The 21384-nt window shown below is 35.1% G+C and overlaps 2 protein-coding genes across 2 annotated transcripts in view; both read left to right on the top strand.

The window, feature by feature from the left end:
* Positions 1-4461: 4461 nt before the first annotated feature.
* Positions 4462-7011, top strand: LOC140755471 (uncharacterized). The gene is made up of 2 exons (XM_073090742.1): positions 4462-4749; positions 6447-7011. Exons 1-2 carry the CDS (start codon positions 4578-4580, stop codon positions 6965-6967), a joined length of 693 nt encoding a protein of 230 aa, XP_072946843.1. The 5' UTR covers positions 4462-4577; the 3' UTR covers positions 6968-7011.
* Positions 7012-9643: 2632 nt separating this feature from the next.
* LOC140755683 (uncharacterized) overlaps positions 9644-21384 on the top strand; it is a 28349-nt gene continuing 16608 nt past the window's right edge. Inside the window, exons 1-6 of the mRNA XM_073090998.1 lie at positions 9644-10028; positions 12144-12308; positions 13849-13953; positions 16695-16814; positions 19835-19945; positions 20518-20568. Of these exons, the coding sequence (XP_072947099.1) occupies positions 12173-12308; positions 13849-13953; positions 16695-16814; positions 19835-19945; positions 20518-20568 (523 nt within the window). The 5' untranslated portion in view covers positions 9644-10028; positions 12144-12172. The remainder of the gene's footprint in view (positions 10029-12143; positions 12309-13848; positions 13954-16694; positions 16815-19834; positions 19946-20517; positions 20569-21384) is intronic.

Here is a 21384-nt window from a genome sequence, read left to right as displayed (position 1 = left end):
TGCTTTGGAAGTATTTTATGCAGGTGTGCTGCATATCCAACCAGTGTGCTCGGTCGTCTGCTTTTCTAAAGCACTCCGTAACCGACATCTTGGTGAGGCCTTTGATCTGGTCAGACCACCTAGTAGATCTTCCCCGAGGTTTTTTCCCTCCACTTTCCCTTTTAAGTTTGGCAAACTATAATCTGAATAAAACATTAATTTTGTATAATGAAGTTTTTGTCATTGTCATTTGTGCCTCCGTAGACGATTGCCCAATTTTGAGGATAATTCTATTTCTGGCAACATTAAATAAAATTAACACAGATAATAAATTTTATTCATTTTGTATAAAGATTATACAAAATTGTTGAATACGCCCCCTTTTATTTTCAATTCGAACGCAACTTGGATTAACAAAATTTATTTATTTAAAAAGTTTGTAATAATCGAATGCTTATTAAAATGATATAATTTTTCTGTAAGTGCACAATAAGAGTATTGTGCACTTATTTCAGTTTCCTTATGTATATTAATCCTATGTAGGTTTTTTTTTATCGCTTTCTCTATTTATCAGGTTGATATTATAATTTTTGGTGGGCTGAGTTTGAATTTTATAATGACCCAAGCTTTATTTTAACCAATTGATCGTTAAAACTCTTGTAACATGTAAGATAACTCAACATAATCATTATTATTCTGAATGTTACTGGCTTTAGAAGCGTGGACGTATTTTCATTGTATTTTCTAAAGCAGGTTTTACTTAAAACTGGTGGCCATCACTGGTCTCTGGAGTATAATACATCACCCAGGGCCGGACTTAGAGGTCTAGAGGCCTTGGGGCAACAAAGGAGTGGAGGCCCCCTGGCCTCAAATTATTTTCCGAATAAAATGAACAATTTTTTCAGTTGAGTTTTTCAATAAATATTTTATTGTGAAACGCAGGTAGATTCATCTAGTATTCATGTTTGTACAAAGTACTGTAGATAAAGGTAAAATACCGAAAAAAATATCAAAGGAAAAAATACATATTTTTTTTATTAGTGTTTACTAGTCGAAATTAAAAAACAATCCGACGTTTCTATTGTGGGGGCCCCTCTTTTGTGGAGGTCCCGGGGCGGTCGCCCCGGTTGCCCTCCCTTAAATCCGGCCCTGACATCACCCTATTCCATTGGGTGATATTTACTTTCACGGGGTGATATCACCCAGTCGAATTTAATTTACCACGAATTCAACAGTTGCACTATTAAACAAACCTATTTATACTTAAAATACCTCGGCAAATGTAATATTACATAATTATTTAACTTTGAAAACTAGTAAAAAGTTCATGTAATAAAAGTGACAGTATGATATTTTCTTTACATAATAATGTATTAAAAAGTAAAAAAATGTGAAATTAGTGATGTGACATTATATCGATGTTCTAATAAATAGAACAACACCACTTGAGCTTTAAATCAACTTTTATCTCTTTCACCCCCTCGCGTATATTTGTTTTATTGATTTTACTGAGATAACAAAACGTTTATTACACGGCCGTTTCATTGTTGTTATATAAAATAGTTTTTAATATCTATTGTATTAGTCTTTTGTATTGCTGAATTAATGTATAATAATTAATAAAACAGGATTCTGGTTTATTTAAACTTAGCTTTGAATATGTTATCTTGCATTTATTCATATATTACTTTTATTGTTTTAACATTAAATTTACAAAATACGTCATTTAAATGATTCGATGCTTGTTTTATTAATTAATTTGTCTTTAACTATAAAATAATTACATATTGGTTTATTTAATTAGGTTATTATTACAGGATTATAATATATTTAAGCTTAAACCTATTTAATAATTGCTTGGTATTTACTTAATTTGTGTAATTTTCAAATTAACTATACTTCATCATTAAACCTTATTATTATAGTTTTATTTTCACGGTTTCAAGTTGACCATTATGTAGGCTTAATTTTAAAGCTAAATACGCATAGGAGATATCATCGAATATACTCGTAGAGTGTTATTATAGAGAGTACAGGCTCAATGTAATCAATGTATCTTCATATTAGTAAGAACTATCTGTTCTTACAAAGAGCACGGGATCTAATATAAGTGATAACTTCCAAATAATAGTGAGGATGCCAAGTTTCATTGTATGAATCTCATCCTTTCACACTAAAGGAACAGAGTTCGAATCGCAAGTACCTCTGATGTTTCAAGTTATGTACAAGTTGAAAACTAAGTTACACATCCTATAATGACTAATGGAGATATCACAAGGAAACTTAAATGACATATTCTTGTCCTTTGAAAGTTCAAAGGACAAGAATAGGGCATTTATTTCTTCTAATTTTGCTTGAAAAAATATTTTCTAATTTAACCTGAGTGTAAAGAGTTTTTGTGTTCTGATTTGAAGGGTATATTAACGCAGGTACAAGTAAAAGAGGCGTTCCAATTTAGTTTTCAGGGATAGTGCCACATTTTAGAATAACTTAATGTAGATTTCTAGTACTATTTGTATCTCATTACAAATGTCCATGGACGACAGTGATCCTCCATCATCAAGATTGCTTGCGCGTTACACCAAATTATCGAAACATAAGTAAGATAGTAAACATATTTAAATTACTTCAAAGTGAATATCACCTGAATCAATAGGTACTGTATTCTATAGAAACATCAAAACGAATCGGAAACGTTCCGTTTGTGATCTGTTTGAAGGCTATTTATTTACTTCCTTTTAGAAAAAACGCGTTCGGGAAATTCGGCAATAATTTATGTTCCTTTTAAATTAAATTACTTAGTATTTTGTTGACAAGACATCATATCAGTGCAATTATAGCTCAGTAAGTAAGGCTGCGGAGCGGGAGAGAGAGAAATCCTTAGGCTTACCCACTTAGGTTTACCCACGCCCATCTCTTACCCCCATAACGGAGGCATTGGAGTAGGACCCGGGGATGTCCTACGTCAACAACGCCATCAAGCTTCGAGATTGCGCCCGCGGTGTTCCCACGCGCACCTCAAATATGAGCGGCTGGAGTAGCTCCAGCTTCATCCCGAACCGAGACGGGCCCGTACGCGAACAACTGCCGTCGGGATCGCGGACGAGTGCTGAGCACGGCTCTCCTCTCAGAGTTGTTTAGACCATAGTGTACCACGCTGGTCCCTGTAGTTCCGGGACCAGAATAGGGCTAGGGTATCCTCTGCCTATCGTAAGAGGTGACTAAAAGGGGGCATCCGGGGTTGCGGACGGCAAGAGTAGGAGCTCAAACCGCCCGGCCAGCGACCCCGGAATGGACGGTCGCATATCGTCATGCACACCAGACAGTGTGGTGAGCGTCATGCACACCTGGGTGGAGCCCGACGGGGCACCGCGCTAAGAGGACTCCGGTTGCATTCCGGTTGGAAATCCTGGAGTCCTCTACGCAGCGCCGAGAACGGCCTATATCTGTATAGGAAAGGTCATAATTTATACAATATATATTTCTTTTACTAATATTGAGAAGTCCACCATGTAGTTTGACCTCTGATTTAGTCCACGTAAAACTGCTAGTCCACTCTGAATATAGAAATGAATCGCGTCGCCATACCAAATTGTATGACTAGCAGTTTGCCGCGGACTATATACTATTATAAATGGCCACTGCAAGCCATGAACACGCGTCATAAAATGTGCGCAAAGATTAAACCTTTAACCCTTTAGGGATAATAGGTATGGCAAGGTACTTTTCAAAACGATCAGTTATACATTGTTACGTGTACATACATACATATTGTTACTGTGTACAGGTGTATTAGGGGTTAAAGCCCCATTTTTTATTACACAGTTTCAACCCCTTGTTATACAGAAGCATTCACGTCTATTGAATGCGGTTGAATGCATCTTATAACAGGGGTCACAAGTAGAAAAACAAGATTTTGGCGGATAGTCGCCCGATAACAGTGACACTATAGAAAAGCTACTTTAGAAGTCTAGTATACAGGGTGTTCCGTGAATACCACGACAAACGTGGACTGATCTGATGATCTGATGATGATGAAAAAAAAGAAAAATAGCCCTATTTTTTAAAGGTCCCTTTACTTCTTTTAACCAATTTATATTTCAGTATGGTAGACCAACTATCTGATAGTATTTAACAAAAAAAATAAACACTGCAGGACCAAATTTGTACACGCAGTTAACGAAAGAAGATGAAGAGGGCTGAATTAAAAAAAATCTAAAGCAATTGGTAGTGCAAAAACGGTATCACTTTTATTAAGGTAAGAGGTCACCCAGAGAGATCAGACCCTCACCTATGTTCTCCCCAAGTTTGTCTTGGTACTTACGGGACACCCTGTATATCTGTAAATATCTGACGGAAAATGCGTCACGTATTATCGGTCGCGTTACGCCAGAACAGACAATATAAGAAAACATTGAACCTTTCACACTTAACCGATGATGCGTTAGTGCGTCGAGCTTACGACGTCTGTTCCGTTTCCGTCAACGCATTGTCAGTCGGTCGGCCATGCGCCACGTGTATACGTCGTTTGTGTACTGGCCGTATGAGGTTTTTTACCATAGATAGTCTACTAATAAAGACGTTTTTTTACATATAAAATGTTTGATACAGAACGATTTATCACGGAAGTACAAAATAGATTATGTCTATGGAACTTAAAAGAAAAATCTTATAACGACCGACAAGCCAAGAGACGGGCTTGGGAGGAAATTGCAGAAATATTATTAGTTGAGTGGAAGACATATAACACAAAAAAGAAACATGAATCACGTAAGTTAATGTTTATTTTATTATAGTCGTCACAATTTAATAGGCCCATTTTGACACATGCCATCGCTACGGTACTAAGCACGTGCCACACAAATCGATAACCAAAGAAACCGATTTTTACTACAAATCGATTACAACTCCATATCGTATTGTATAGATTACTTAATATTTTTCAAATCAAATCAAATCAAATCAAATTCGTTTATTATGGAATGTAGGTAAGCTAGCTACATGTACAGTCATAAAATGATATCCCTCTACATTCCCGCCGCAAGCGGGCATATAATAATTATAAGAAATACAAAAAAAATAAAAATATTACAGCGTGAATGATAAAAATTAATTTAAATTACAAAAATTTAATTATGATATGATATGATACAAAATTTAATCAATGTCAAAGATAAAATTACATACATTTCATTTAGATATTATTATTAGTGCAATATGTCATCATGTGCAATATGTCATCATTATCATTATTAGTGCAATTTGTCATCATTTTGTAAACAGAATATTTAGTATGTTGTGTGTTTAGTATTTTTCTAAATCATCTTAAGATTTAATAAAAAAGAGGAAAGAAATAAAGTATTTCGAGATTTAAAAAATTAATCATTTTCAGAAGATTATGTAAATAAAGCATGTCCGTGCTATCGTTACCTGATTTTTTTTTATTTTAACATTCACTGAGGAACAAAATCTTGATTATTTTATTGTTGTTATGATGAAAAATCGATAAACAAATAATTATTGGTAATTCTAAGTTTCGATTATTTGACAGTTAATCGATTATGGTTTCCAATCGGAAGAAACCGAATGGTTTGAAGCCGCAAGCTGTAGCCGTAAATTGTCGTACACTGTTAAATTACGCGACTGATATAATATAGCAACGACACCCTATGATACTTTTTGATGTTTGATAAATTGGTTTCTGGACACATTTTAACTAAAATGAAATATGTACTCCAATTTATAAATTTTACTAATTATTCTTGTAAATAAATTATTTCAAAATTGTATGCTTAGAAGAATTTGACTTTCCAATTACGTGTTATACGTTCATATAAAGTTAGTTCAAAAATTTTATGACATTAGGATGGCATGTGTCAAAAGATAGTCTCTTCGTCGAAGAACAAAATTAACTAGCAGCTTTCAAAATTTCTATCGCAAATCGGGTTTGGTGAGGATGGCGGTGTGAAGTACTCTCCACTTATTAGAGAATAGTCCAAATGCATACTCAACACATCTACGCGCTCTACTAAGCCTGTAATCCTTACTAATATTATAAATCCGAAAGTAACTCTGTCTGTCTTTTCTTCACTTGTGGTTTAGGTACCACTGAACCGATTTTAATGAAATTTTGTACAAAGATAGTCTGAGACCCGAGAAAGGACATGGGATAGTTTTTATCCCGGAAATTCCACGGGAACTAGGGATGGCGATCTAACATCGATTAATTGGAGAATCGATCGTTTAGACCAAAAAGTCGATTATTTTAATCGATATTAGTAAGGATTGAATCGTAAACTATGCATTTCATCAAGTGATGATCTTTAGCAAAGTTGTTGTCCATGAGCCCACGAAGGTTTCAGAGTTGGTACGACCAATTTTCGCCAGATGGCGCTACTGTCATTCCAGTGAAGATACGAATTTTCAGTTTCATGTATGTTAGTATGTCATATTATTTTTTATTTCAGTTGTTGACCTCCAGAAAAAATGGAAACATCTCCGTGATTACTATGTTAGAGAGAGAAGAAAAGAGTCCGATGGCCGCAGTGGAAGTGCTCCAAAGAAGAGGAGAACGCCATACCTAGAAATGCTTCGTTTCTTAGATGTGATAAAAGAAATGCGACCTACAACTAGTAATACAGAAGATAAGTTTGATGATACAAGTGAAGAAGAGAACGAACTACAAGAATCTGGAAGCGAATCATCAAGTTCCAATTCCAAGTCTGCTAGTCGTAAAGTTCAGGATATGAGACTGTTTCAGAGGTCATTAATTAAAAGTATGGATAAATCAGCACAAGATGATGACTCAGATAAACAGTTTTTGTTGTCGTTACTCCCACAAATGAAGAAAATGTCAGAAGAACAAAATTTTGACTTCCGATTAGACATAATGAATTTGGTAAAAAAATATAGATTTGAAACAACCAGTACAGTGCAACAATATAACATCCAGTCCGATGAAGCTACAAAGTTCGAAACGTGTAATTAAATATGTAGAATAAGTTTAAAATATATCGCTGTCTTATCCGTAAAGTTGTCTTATTCTAATACTTCCAGTCGCATTAAACAAGAAAACAGTATACTCCTGTATAATTTCTTACATCAATGTAATGGTCAATCTTTCTTCTGGAGTAGGTAATGGCACGTCGAAATTTCGTATAATTTTTAGTTATGAAACATTCACAATCCTAAGGAGATCATCAAAAGATTCAACGGACATACGGTAAAGCTGAATAAATTTTGTTTCTCTTAAACTTGCATAAAGACAATGAAATTGGCCACTTGTTACTCTTGTATTTCAAGGATGCATCAAATGTCGACGTTTTCTTTTCGATCTTGTTCAAAATCCTCTCAAATAGCTATTATTTCAATGGGCTTCATTTTCAAAATTCAATATCACACAAAACTACTGCCTTATAGATGCTGAACGTAGAAACTGACAAGACGCGTAACGTGGCAGTCTACTTTAACCGAATAGACGCAACCGATAATACGCTCGACGCATTTTCCGTCAGATATGTACCGACCCTGAAGCGTCGCTTATTTGTACCGTATTAAAATAGTTTAATAGATTAAAATAAAATTATTGGCATTAATAAGGTTATAGCTCTGTAGTATGAATATCAGGATAATAAATCTAAATTCATGTATTACATCCAAATACAAAGATCTTATTTGTTTTGTGTTGAAGCCTTTTTGTGCAGATAGTTATCGAAGGTCTACTCCTTCTGCTTTATAAGGCGCAAGTGAGACCCCAGATGGAGTACTGCTCGCATCTCTGAACAGGGGCGCCCCAATACCAACTTAACCCACTTAACTCCGTGTAGAAAAGCGCGGTCCGAATCGTCAACGACCCGATGATCTCCGATCGGTTAGAATCTTTATATTTGCGGAGGGACATAGGTTCTCTCTGTATGTTCCATCGGCTTTACAATGGTGAGTGTTCCGAGGAACTATTTGACCTGGTGCCTAAGTCACCATTCCTCCATCGCACCACTTGTCGAAGGATGAAGTTCCATCCACACCAGCTGGACTCGTGGCGGTCCTCCACGGTTCCGTTAGCACGGACGTTCTTGCCGCGAACGTGAAAAAAGCTTCCTCCTGAGGTATTCCCGGAGCGCTATGACATGGGGCTCTTCAAAAGGTGCAAAAAGAGCTCTCATACAAAGTCAGCGATGCAGCGACTTTTCTGGTGTTGCAAATGTCCATAGGCGACGTTGACTACTTTCCATCAGGTAGTACGTCTGCCTAATCGTTAGGTTAAACAATAAAAAAAACTCATAATGATTTCTTTGTGCAACTAATAAGCAGACATACTATGGTCCGTAGAATATTTCATTGAATCATTCTTTACTACAAACAAAGGAAAGTAACAGACATGTACTACGCTACTACCCCTAAGAAATAAATTAACATACATATAACAACATTAGATCATAGCGCGGCAGCGCCATATTACTATATTACAGAAAATATAATGATTCCTACTGTAATAGTAGGAAATGAGATCATCCATCTCATTTATTGATAAAACCTAAAATAGGTCATGTTGAGATTAGAATCATGTCGACGGATCAAAATGGCTACAGAAATACATCTAAATGGGATTCAAGGTTGTTTATTGAATTTAGGTTAGTTTCAATTTTACTGGAAGTCTAGGTCATAATCTATTCCAGAGCTAGAGAATTTTACAATAAAAATTACAAAGGTTTTACTAATTTGGTTGCCATGTAAAATTGTGAAGAAAGTAGTTGTTTTATGTACTCATTATAGCGTCAATTTCATTTATATTACATATAAATTAAAATTTTGATCTCTTTGCAATGTATGGAAGAGCCACTACAATTTTAAATAACTAATAAACAATATTACGTAACATACAAATACAATTAAACGGAGTAATTTATTTGCTGAGCAATAATTTACTGATGAAAAATCGTTTATCAACTGTTTTATTTATTCTATTCCAAATAAACGACTGCCAATTACCAAAAAAAAACCTGAATCATTTTTTTCGAACCAAAACGCGATTATAATAAAATAAACTTAATTCTAGAACAGTAAAATTAAAATGAAAATAAAAAAGGACGTGTTATGAACGAGTAAATAAGCGAGCGAGGTGAAGCACATCGCCTCGATAACACGAATATAAGCACGACTGCTGATAACGAAGCTAAAGTAATAATACAATGCCAACTCAGCGACCGACCTACCTATAACTATTGCTTTTTCACACTGTTTCCTCTCAGTGTACTTGTCTTACACCGGAGTAAATGTTGCTGTTGGAAGGCAAAAAAAATAATTCATCGATTAATTTATTTTTATTAAAAACTAAATTCACATCCCTAAAAAGTAGACTGTTATTAAAAAAATATTTTTAGACATTTTCGGGTTATATTTCCGAAAATTGCTTCTTTTTAGTATAACCCGACTGATTTCAATATCATGTTAGTAGAAACCATTTTGAAGGGTTTCTTTATATCAGGTACACAACTATACTTCTTGTTATAAAGTAGCATAAAGAATTAATTTGTTTGTCATTACAAAGTGAGTTATGCTGTTTTGAGTACAAGTAGAAAAGTTGACGTGTATATCCAAAATGGCGGCATTATCACCAGTGTTGCAGCAATAAAAATGATTTTATCTTTCTCTCTCACATCATAGGCAGTAGCATCGCCTTCCTGGTAAAGTAATGGACGTTCTCAGAGTTTTGAGCATTTGCGATTTTTGTTTATATCTCCGATAATCGGCGACGAAAACTTTTGCGAATAGTTTTAAAACGAATATTTTCGCATAATAATGTAGTGCGTGTATAATTTGATCGCGAGAAACGTCCGTTTAACGTGAACACCTTTGCCTTAATACTGCACCATTCTGATAGAAGATTAAGTTTTTCGTTGTAAATTCTCGTTTTTATAATAATTATTCGATGTTTAATCAAGTTTAAAGTGAGTTTATTAGTTTAATATTTGTTTTTAGTGTGAGTTTTACGTTTGTTATACGGTTTATTATTGGATTTTTTGTTTAGTACAAAATGTCTTCATCCTAAGGTGAGTAAGAAATGAATTTCTTGTTTTATGCTGTGCATAGTTGATAACGCCAGCAATTAATCCTTGTTATTAGACATTGTATTTGTTTGAAATTAACAATTACGTTCTGTTTTGTAATAACAATCGATTTTGTAGGTGTCGTAAACATTTTTTCTTTAATTTTCAGTACATTCAAAGTATGTAAGCTAGAATTCAACAATTATTAATTTATACAACTCGTGAGTCATATAATTTAAGTGCAGTTATAATTTGTCAACTGTTTTGATTCTCTGACTAGCTTTTTTACTTCAAAAAGTTGCAGTATTTGTATCAAACAAAAACAAAAAAATTGTCTTCAAAGTTCAATGAACTCTAACAAAATATTACTTTTTTTTATAAGTCTGTAGAGAATGCACATGCAGTCCACCTGATGGTAAGTCACTGTATGGACATCTGTACAACTCCATATAGAATATATATATATACATATAGCCAATCATATGTATTGCCACCTAAGGGCTAAGATAGTCACCTTATATATTATGTACTGTACATTTCTTTTGTAACATTAACTGAAGTAAAGTAACTTCTTACTAATTAAAGTTACTAACTTCTAATTAAACTTAGTATTGTATTTAACTAAGTTTTTCAGTTACTCAAAGTAACTAACTAAACTAACTAAGTTATTACAGTATTTAAGTAAGTTTTATGTTATTAAAGTAACATCAAGTATGCAGTCCACCTGATGGTAAGTCACTGTATGGACATCTGTACAACTCCATATAGAGCAGGTTCTACCTGAAGCCGATCCCGTGCATTGCCACCTCAGGACCAAAATGGTCCCCTCATAAGTACATTTTTTTATTATAATATAGGAGTAGCAGACGAGCATACAGTCCACCTGATGGTAAGTGGCTACTGCCGCCCATGGACATCTGTAATCAATCCCAGATAGGATTAGATATTCTTACCTGAGGTAGGCCACAGATGCGCCGCTACTGAGGGCTAAGTTGGAACGCCTTGGAAAAGTCTGTCTCCCTTACCACACTAAACTCCTCTCCATGCTAAAATGCCCCTAAATGTTTGAAATACTTATTTACTTACTACGTAAATTATGTAGTATTTGTTATTTATACATACATTTTCTCTAAAAATGTTTTATATTTGTCAACAATTAAAAAAAACCCTGACAAGTCAGGGTTTTGTGGCTTCATCCAATTTCAAGGTGGTGAAGTATCTTTCTATTTTATTTATTAAAGTTATTAAAATAATAAATGAGAATGCAGTCCGCCAAATGGTCACTACATGATAGGAGGCCTACCACCATCTTTTAAAAACCATCATAGTTCAGGAAAGTTTTATTAAACCTCTGCTCTATCACATATTTCTACCTTAAACACTAAAACTAAATAGCCTTAAAGTGCCTTAAACTCATTAAGTAGAAATGGTGGTGAGAAAACTGTGTAACACATTTTACCTAACAAAATTGATCCCTGGGTGCCCCCAAACACAGTTTCTTTTAGCTAATATGAGATTATACAGGTTCCATTTCATGATATTTCATACTGAACTCTAAAAGCAAGGTCATCATAACCAAACAATCTGTGGTATGTGTAAGGCCACACTCATCCCCATAACTGGAATACGTATTTGTCGGCTTAGTATACGTCTATGAAACATTTGTAATATTGTAAAATAAAATCAACTTTTTACATTGGGGGACTCCATTCAATTTTCTGCTGTGGGCCTACGACGACCTTAGTCCGCCACTGTTGTAGGTAAAAGTTTCATCATCATAGACCCATTACTGTCCCACTGCTGCGCACGGGTCTCCTCTCAGAATGCGAAGGATTAGGCCAAAGTCCACCGCGCTGGACAAGTGCATATTGGTAGACTTCACAAACTTTAGAGATTTTTTTTTTATAATATCTATCAGGTGTGCAGGTTTCTTTATGTTTCCCTTTACCGTTTAAGAAAGTGATAAATAATTTCTAATACAAACATAACATTGAAAAATCAGGAGGTGCATGCCTGGGATTTGAACCTCGGACCCTTCTTTTAAGAGGTCCAGTTTCTTAACCACTAGGCTATCACTGCTTAAGCTAGTGTTAATATAAATATTTGTTCTAATTTCAGGTTGTATATATCCATTATAAGTATAAGAAATGGCTTTATGTGAGGGAAAATTGGACTCAGTGATGCATCTTGCAAGGGAAGGGTCCTCTTCCAGCGAGGATAAAGAGTCTCCGGAGAAGAAACCGAAGTTGGAACGGAATGGAGACATATATGGATTGGATGCAGGTATATATGTCATTATTTAAGTTACTGCTACCTACCGAAAGAGAATAATAGACCACCCAAACCCCTTGGCATAGAGCCTCATAAAAGAGACTCATACGACTTGTAGGCTCAAACGAAGGATGCCCAAGACACACATAAATAAAACTATGTATTTACGAGCCTTTGCCTGTGGCTTCGCTCGCGTTACGAAGTAATATTATTAACTAAGAAGGTTTATACAAACTTTCATCCCCTATTTTATCCCCTTGGGGGTAGAATTGATCAAAATCCTTTCTTAGCGGATGCCTACGTCATAACGTCTACTTGCATGCCAAATGTCAGCCCGATCCGTCCAGTTGTTTGGGCTGTGCGTTGATAGATCACTATGTCAGTCAGTCACCTTTGAGTTATATATATTTATATTAGATTGCTGTACATGCCTATAATTGGCTTACATATAAGTATTATCTGTCTGGTTGTATGTTCAATGTAAATGTGTTTATATGTTTTGCTGTTGGTATGTCTAAATAAATAAATAAATAAATAAATAAATAGATATTAGATGAGAAGATGGATAGTAAAGTTGGATGTGACACAGGTCACATACCGAGCATGCCGTGTTAAACCTCAACCAATTAACTATTCATGGTCCAGAAGTGTGACATATCACAGTAAACAATAAAACACAAAAAAATTTTTTTTGGAATGTCGAAGTGGTAAATGACCATGCAGTTGGTAGTGCACCTGTTGGTAAGTGGCTACTGCACGTGGACATCTGTAATCAAACCCAGATAAGATTAGATTCCTATATGAGGTTGGAAGGAGCTAAGCTGGAATGCCTTGAAAAAGTATGTCTCCCTTACCACACTCTTTTAATTAGAATACAGTAGCGCCTAACACTACTATTATAAAACAGAGGCTGGTGTGGTGGTGGTGCCGCCGGAATCGAACCAGAGTTCTACCACCTTTAAAACCTTTCTAGACTCACAGTCTCACATTATTCTCTGTGACATGGGTGCCATGGACACATACATAGACAAATATACAGACACCCAGACCCAGAAAATATATCCCTAATTCACTATCAGATGTCTGTCTGACCTGGGAACGAACCCGAAACCCTTTGTGTGTCAGACGAGTATGGGGACCGCTCCGCCATACATGTCAATTTATTTATTTAGGAAACAAAGGAATACATAGTGGAAACAAAGGAATACATAATAATCCATTTATTATATCATAAAATTTAAACGTAAAACAGTAAAGTGTATATAATCTTATATATAGAATTCTCGTGTCACAATGTTAGTTACTGTACTCCTCCGAAACAGCTTTACCGATATTCACCAAATTTTATATGCATATTAAGTAGGTCTGAGAATCGGCTACTATATATTTTTCATACCCTAAAATGTAAGTGATACTAAGTGGTAAGGGTTGTTCACCCTTAACATTTTTTTATTTATATGGCAACACAACGTTTGCTGGGTCAGTAATGTATATTTTTTAATCGTCAATGTTTATATATATATTTTTATATAATTTGTATATTTTTTTACAGTACCACCTCTACCCCTCAGCGTGGACTACAGATCGCCTGTATCACACTTCATACCGCCTGCGGTCGAACTGTACGCGTCCAGAAATAAACCAGAAATGAATGTCGGTGAGTGTCTCATATCTGAGTATCTGAATAATTGAATCTATCTATTCGCACTTGGGTAACCTAACCTAACCTAACCTAAACAGTCTGAGAAGAGATCTGTGCGCAGTGGGACAGTAATGGTTACACCTATTTCTGTTATAACAGCAGTGTTAAGCGCTGCTGTGTTCTGGTTTGAAGTGTGGTAAGAGACATACTTATCCGAGGAGTTCCAGCTTAGTCCTCAGAGGTAGCGGCGCATCTGAGGCCGACCTCAGGTCTAATCTTATATGGGAAATCAGTATGAATTTTATAATTCGATCATAGATTAGTAAAGATTACTCACTCCTAACAAGAAAATGTAACCAGTTTTGACAATTGAAATTGTCACTGTCATCTATTTTCGTGGTTGAAAAATATTTAAAAAAATGTAGTTTTAGATCATTTATGAATGAAACGATATTTCACCGCACTTTTTCTTGAATTTCGTGTTGTTTTTGCACCACTTAACTGCACATGTAGGCATTGATTCGCGTAAACTACACCATGACCGTACAGACGTAATGGATGCACCGTCGGCCATTTTACGTATGTGTCAGCCATTTGTGGCTTCCTTCGATTACAAGGCGGTGATATATCTTTACTAATTTATGAATTCAATTTAAAAAATAATTACTTTTAGTCTGTTAAATCTAAAACGCTAGTCGCCATTTTAGATACCGATATGACGTCACTTCGATAGGAAACAAACGATTTTTGCTATACTGGGTACCATAGCTTTTGTACCAAGGTACGGTATAGTTATGATTTTACAATGTCCGACAAGAGATGGCGCCACCTACAATAAAACAACATCGACGTCATCAACCCATTACTGTCCCACTGCTGGGCACGGGTCTTCTCTCAGAATGAGAAGGATCAGGCCATAGTCCACCGCGTTGGACAAGTGCGTATTGGTAGACTTCACACACCTTTGAGATATTTTTTAGGAACTTTCAGGAATGTAGGTTTCCTCATGTTTTCCTTCACCGTTGAAGCAAGTGATAATTAATTTGTAATCCGCACATAATTATGAAAAATTAGGGTTGCGTGTATGGGAATCGAACCTCTAACCGATTAAGAGTTTCAACGAATAGGCGATCTTTGCTCATAATAAAAAAAATCATATATAATAAATATTATATCCGTATAGTCCGCATTAAACTTCTAGTCCGCTCTGAATATAGAAATGAATCGCGTCGCCATAACAAATTGTATGACTACACCTGCTCGCAACAACTTCAGAGCGGACTAGCAGTTTGGCGCGGTCTACACCAGGCGTGGATAAGTTAACAAGTCGAAAATGCACACTTTTCATTGCAGCTATTTGTACTCTTTAGTGAGAGAGTTATTTTAAAAATTACAAGTTGTGTGTGTGCGGTAATAAAGAACCGTTAATTTACCTATTTATTCACATTATAAATGAAACAATCCTAATGTTTATTATAATAAAAAAAATTTAATCAACGGGTTGCACTCCAGGAGTGCCGGCAATAGCGAAAACTTGCGAAACCTGACCTGAATAATAAAATATAATAATAAAAAATGAAACTGACACCCATTGACATAAGTTTTCTATGCTGACACCGGATGACATCATGACTTTTGCAGTTTGCTTTGCCGTCTTACGAATTTTCGATCAGGCCACGTGCCCTGACGCGAGTTTAACATTTTTTATCCATCATAAACAGTTCAAAACGCCGCTAAAGAAGTTTTCACTTAAAAATACATAAATATTGGTATATAAACATATTTGTATATGTAGGTCGACTTATCAACATATTCACGCCTGGTATCGTCAGCGCCAAACTGCTAGTCCGCTCCGAATATAGAAACGAGTCGCGTCGCAATAGCAAATTGTAGATATCAGCTGGACGAAGACAGCTGCGTTAGTGTGCCTTACGTTACGAAGTATATGCTAATTAATCCTGCCGCGCAACAACTTCAGAGCGGACTAGAAGTTTGGCGCGGACTATATCCATATTATTTTAGTTTATATAATAATTTTGAGTGTGGAATGGTAAGGTTACTATAAAATGAATGTTAGATAGAATTGATGGAGGCATGATTTTTATGATCCACATATTTGTAGAATATATTTTTTTATTTTTTGGCTTCTGCGTAGATTTTTTGATATGCATGGTTTTTGTCATTTTAGAAATATGGTATAGAATATTAAATTTATTTTTTTAAATAACTATGTACTTACATTTTTGTCCTATAATATTTGATTATTATTAGACCATGTTTCAAAATTATTTTTTTAATCAACTTCTTATATTTTTTTGTCCTATAATAATTTTGATTATTATTAAGACCATGTATCAACATTATTTTTTAAATCAACTTCTTATATTTTTTGTTCGATAATAATATTGATATCTTTTTTTTAATTTACTAACGTATTTTTGTTTTATTTTATTGATTATATTTTTGATACTTTTTTCAAAATTATTTTTAAATCAATTACTTTTTTTTTGTTTGTTTTGTATAATAATTATGATTACATTTAAAACCATTTTTCTTAAATTTATGTCACTTTCAATTTTTGACATCATTCATTTTTGTTTTATGTTGATGAAATTTAAATATAATATTTTATTTAATTACCATAGAGCCCCTTATTGTTTTATTAGTTATACCCCGATACATATGTAAATTTATTTGCTTAATTTAATTTTTTTTTGTTATTTTTTGCTGTTTTTTTTCAAAAATCCCATCCACAGCGGCGGAGACTGCCGTCACCCCCCCTCCTGTCAAGCGGAAGAGGGGGCGGCCTCGGATCGACAAAACCAGCCCTGAGTACCTAGCCAATCTGGCGGCAAGGAAACAGGCTAGAGAAATGGGTAGGTCTATGCGTGTGGTGCTATGGTGTTGGTACAGGGTGTGCTTCACGTATTATATAAACCTAATAAGGGTCATAAGTATACAGGGTGTGGTTCTTCAAGTATAAGCTTAATAGGGGGTCATTCAGAAATGACGTCACGCGTTATGGGGGAAACAGGCTAGAGAAATGGGTAGGTCTATGTTTTGGTGCTATGGTGTGCTACAGGGTGTGCTTCAAGTATATGCCTAGTATGGGATCATATGTATACAGGGTGTGGTTCTTCAAGTATGAGCTTAATAGGTCATTCAGAAATGTCGTCACACGTTAAGGGGGAAAGAGGCTAGAGACTTCTCTAGAACCACACACAGTGACCTACCAATGGTTAGGTCTATGTGTGTGGTGTTATGGTGTTGGTACAGGTGTGCGCTTCAAGTATAAGGCTAATAACAGCAGTGCTAAACGCTATATGGTCTGGTTTAGTGTTTCGGAAGGGAGATCATCTTACCTGGGGTTGCTTACAAATGTCTATACGGCGGTAGCCACTTACCATCAGGTCTTTTCTGAGGCGTTTTAGTTTAGACCTCGGGTAGCGGCGTATATCTGTGGCCGATCGGTTAGAATTGTAATCTTATCTGGGGTTGATTACATATCCATAGCCAGTGGCTTCCCATCAGGTGGACTTCCTACATAAACCAAGACAAATGTTATGTCCACATGTTTGAATTTGTGACGATTTGTCAAGCAGGAACGCGGCATGGGATTGCTTTGGAAAATATGAGTGTTTAAAAGTTTGCTAGAGTATGTTTTTTGTGGTGGTGGTGTGAAAAAATGCTTTTGAAAATAGATATATATATATATATATATGATTTTTGTCTAAAATATATTGGTGTGGCTATTGCTTTCAAAATTTACAGGTGGGTATACTAAAATGTTTTAGTTTAAAAAACTGATGACTTTTATTTCAAATTTTTATCACCTTTTACAAGCTGTTTACCATTTGTAGAGAATACAATTTCTTTCTTTCTTTATTACTAATATTTCATATATATGTATGTATGTAAGTAGCAATATTTAGATGTTTGTGGTGTTTTATTTTCTTAGTAATTATTTATGGCAATAACTTATGTTATGTCAACGTGACACATAATAGTAGATAATTAATGTTTTCGATGTTTCTTTCTTTCTTCACAACTTATATTTCATACATCTATTTGTAAGTAGCATTTTTAGATTATTGTAGTGTTTTCTTTGCGTAGTAAATATTTATGCTAAATATTTGTATTATGTCATTATATGCACAAAATAGTAGATAACGAATGTTATATGTTTCTTTCTTTCTTAATTATATTTCACACGTTTTTATGTAAGTAGAAATATTTAAATGTCTGTATATATTGTCGTAGTAAATATTTATGTATTCGACTTGTAATATTTCATTATATGCTACAACTACAGGGTGTGGATTTGTCGTATTGGTGGCTTTTTACATTGGTTCGTTGTGAAAAATCCACCCCTTGTACATGTAATATGGATTCACGAATCATTATTGTATGGTGTGCTTGTAGCAAGTATGCGGCCAAGTCTCTGGTCTCGTCAATAAAGCTTGCAATTATTATTATTGTTTTCATAATAGTTATCATCATCATTATCATTATAATCATTATCACTCTGGTCACGCTTGTAAACCTAGTAAGCGTCATTGTTATGCGTCTTCATCATAGTTATCATCATTATCATTACTATCATCATCATTATTATGACTATAATCCATCTATATCACTATGCGTAATCCTTCAAAATTCATTGGGTAACGATTTTTCAAAAAGGATTTGTTCGCCTCGCTTAAAGATATTAATCGCTATTCGACGAATAACTCATTTACTAACCACTTGCTAGATTTATTGCTAAAAGACGCTAAAATAATAATACAGGGAATGGATAAGAAGATTTTAATACTTAGGCTACCCATTGGCTACTATCGCTTAAGCAACTGGTAGTTTAAGGACTAAGGAGCGGTGAAGGCAACTGTCAGAAAGTTGCTCGGCAACTATTTAGTATATTGAAGGTGGTAGAACCCTTCGTGGTTCGACTCAGGCGGCACCATCGCCACACCTATTTCAGCCTCATAACAGCAGTGTCAAATGCTTCTGTGTTTTGGTTTGAAGGGTGTGGCAAGGGAGACATACGTTTCTAATACGTCCCAGCTCAGTCCTCAGGGTAGTGGCGCATCTGTGGCCCACCTCAGGTGGGAATCTAATCCTATCTGGGGTTCATAACAGATATCAAATACGAGGCAGTAACTAATTACCATCAGGCGGATTGCTTGCTCGTCTGATGCTCCTATATTATAAAAAAAAGCTTATGCGTACGAACAAACGCAGAAGTAATCGACTCCTAACAGACTTTTCGAATTAACTCAAACATGTACACACCACACCTATTTCTACCTAATAACAGCAGTGTTAGGCGCTGCTGTGTCCCGTTTTGAAGGGTGTGGTAAGGGAGACAGACTATTCCGAGGCGTTCCAGCTTAGTGCTCAGGGGTAGCAGCGCATCTGTGGCCGACCTCAGGTATCTAATCCTATGGGGTTGATTACAGATGTCAGTGGGAGGCAGTAACCACTTACCATCAGGCGGATTGGTTGCTCGTCTGATGCTCCTATATTATAAAAAAAAAGCTTATGCTTATGTACAAACGCAGAAGTAATCGACTGCTAACAGACTTTTAGAATTAACTCAAACATGTACCGTTCGTCGGTGGTTTAAGCAACGAATTGGGTGCCCGGGCGGCAGTGGCTAAAGCGACTGTTCAGAAGCTTAAGAAATACGAGTGCAGCTTTAGAAATTATCGTTCATGCAATAGTAGTCAATGGGTGTTCGGCCTTAGTCGCGGTATTCACGAGAATATTCAACTTATCTCTATCAAACTCAAAATACTAAATCACTAACCTAACTTAAACTAACCTAACCTAACCCAACCCTACTAAAACTTAACAAAATGAAATATTAATTAATAAAAAAAAAAACAATTGTCGACAGCCGCGGTAATGAACAACAGACCAGACACGGGCGAGAAACGCAAGCGTGGGCGCCCACGCGTGGACAAAACTAGTCCAGAATATCTGGCGAGGAAAAGAGCTAGGGAAATTGGTTCGTGTTTTCCTGTTCTACTATCAATCATAACCACATAATATAAAATACAAAAAGGGACCGCTCTGATTTTTTAATTATCACCTGATTTAATAGTGAAGGAAAATATTGTGAGGTCTATACAGCTGAAAGTTATAAAAAACAGTGGTATATAAAAACAAAAAAAAAACAGCAGTTTCTTAAAACATAGGTATGGATGTCGGCTGACTTACATATGAGCCGACCGGCCTAATGCTTACGTGGCAGGTGATCGGCTTCAGGTAGAACATGCTCTATATGGAGTTGGTACAGATGACCAAACGGTGGTGACTTACCATCAGGTGGACTGCATGCTCGTTTGCTACTCCAGTCATGTTAAAAAAACAAGTGCATACTTATAAACGCACGTAATAAGTCATTCTTCTTTGTCATATTTCATAAAAAGAGTGCGTAAAATATGTATACCCGCATAGAGTGTCTTCTATAAACTCTTACAAAACAAAAAAAAAATAGAAAAATTGCACCAAAACATTACCCTCCAGAGTCGGATAAAAAGGTGCATTTTATGTTGTTAACATCATTATTTGTTTCAGAAGCTTTAGAAAAGAAAGCGAAAAGGGAATACAGAAGACGCGCGACTGGTGGTAAGTTTTATTACTCACCTATCATCATTATCATATTCGTCATCATTATAATCATCATTGTTATCATTAGTATCAATATGGTTTTAATCATCATGATAATTATTGATTATACTTAAACTTTTTTAACCGCGATGTGAGAGTAATTTAGATCTTAATTTTATAAATAAATAAAAATAAAGTTGAGTAACACATATAAATCAAATTATTTTCATTTTTTACAGTAAAATTAAATTGTTGTTTATTAAAAATTGTTACGAATAGAAACAATAACAATATAAATGTCCTCTCTTTTAATATTTAAATTATGATAATATATGTAATTGAGCTAATATATGCTTGATGTAAATATGCCTTTTTACACACTGTAAATTATTATTGCAATATCAATGCAGCTAAATTTTAATATGATATTGGTTTTTAGTTTAGTCTAATTAGCAATAACTGCCTCTATCGTTAGTTTAACGTCAAAGTTAATACGCGTTTGTTTTATTTACTATTTAGTTCATCAAATGTGTTCATCATCATCATCATCATCATCAACATCATCAACATCAACCCATTACTGTCCCACTGCTAGGCGCGGATCTCTCAGAATGAGAAGGATCAAATGTGTTACCTGTGATAAAATTAAGAGATTTTTTTAGTTATTTTCAAATTTCAATTTCACTTTAAATTAAACATTTTACAGGGTGGCGCAAAATTAATCACCCTATTATGTTTTTGAATAACTTTTGTACTGAATAAAAGTGATTTTGAGTAATAGAAATCATTACCAGGACTTGTAACTTTTTTTTTGCCAATTAGAAAAGATCATAT

The sequence above is a fragment of the Epargyreus clarus genome, unplaced genomic scaffold, assembly GCF_041222505.1.
Source record: "Epargyreus clarus isolate Ecla_fem2 unplaced genomic scaffold, WU_Ecla_fem_2.2 ptg000033l, whole genome shotgun sequence".
NCBI lineage: Eukaryota > Metazoa > Arthropoda > Insecta > Lepidoptera > Hesperiidae > Epargyreus > Epargyreus clarus.
The sequence above is the reverse complement of the archived record's forward strand: the minus strand, read 5'-3'. Positions and strand labels throughout refer to the sequence as shown.

Bases quoted from the DNA above. Each gene is read 5' to 3' on its own strand.
- LOC140755471 (XM_073090742.1), top strand. From the start codon at position 4,578: ATGTTTGATACAGAACGATTTATCACGGAAGTACAAAATAGATTATGT. The intron at 4,750-6,446 runs GTAAGTTAATGT...TTTTTATTTCAG, and splicing joins AAAAAAGAAACATGAATCAC to TTGTTGACCTCCAGAAAAAA.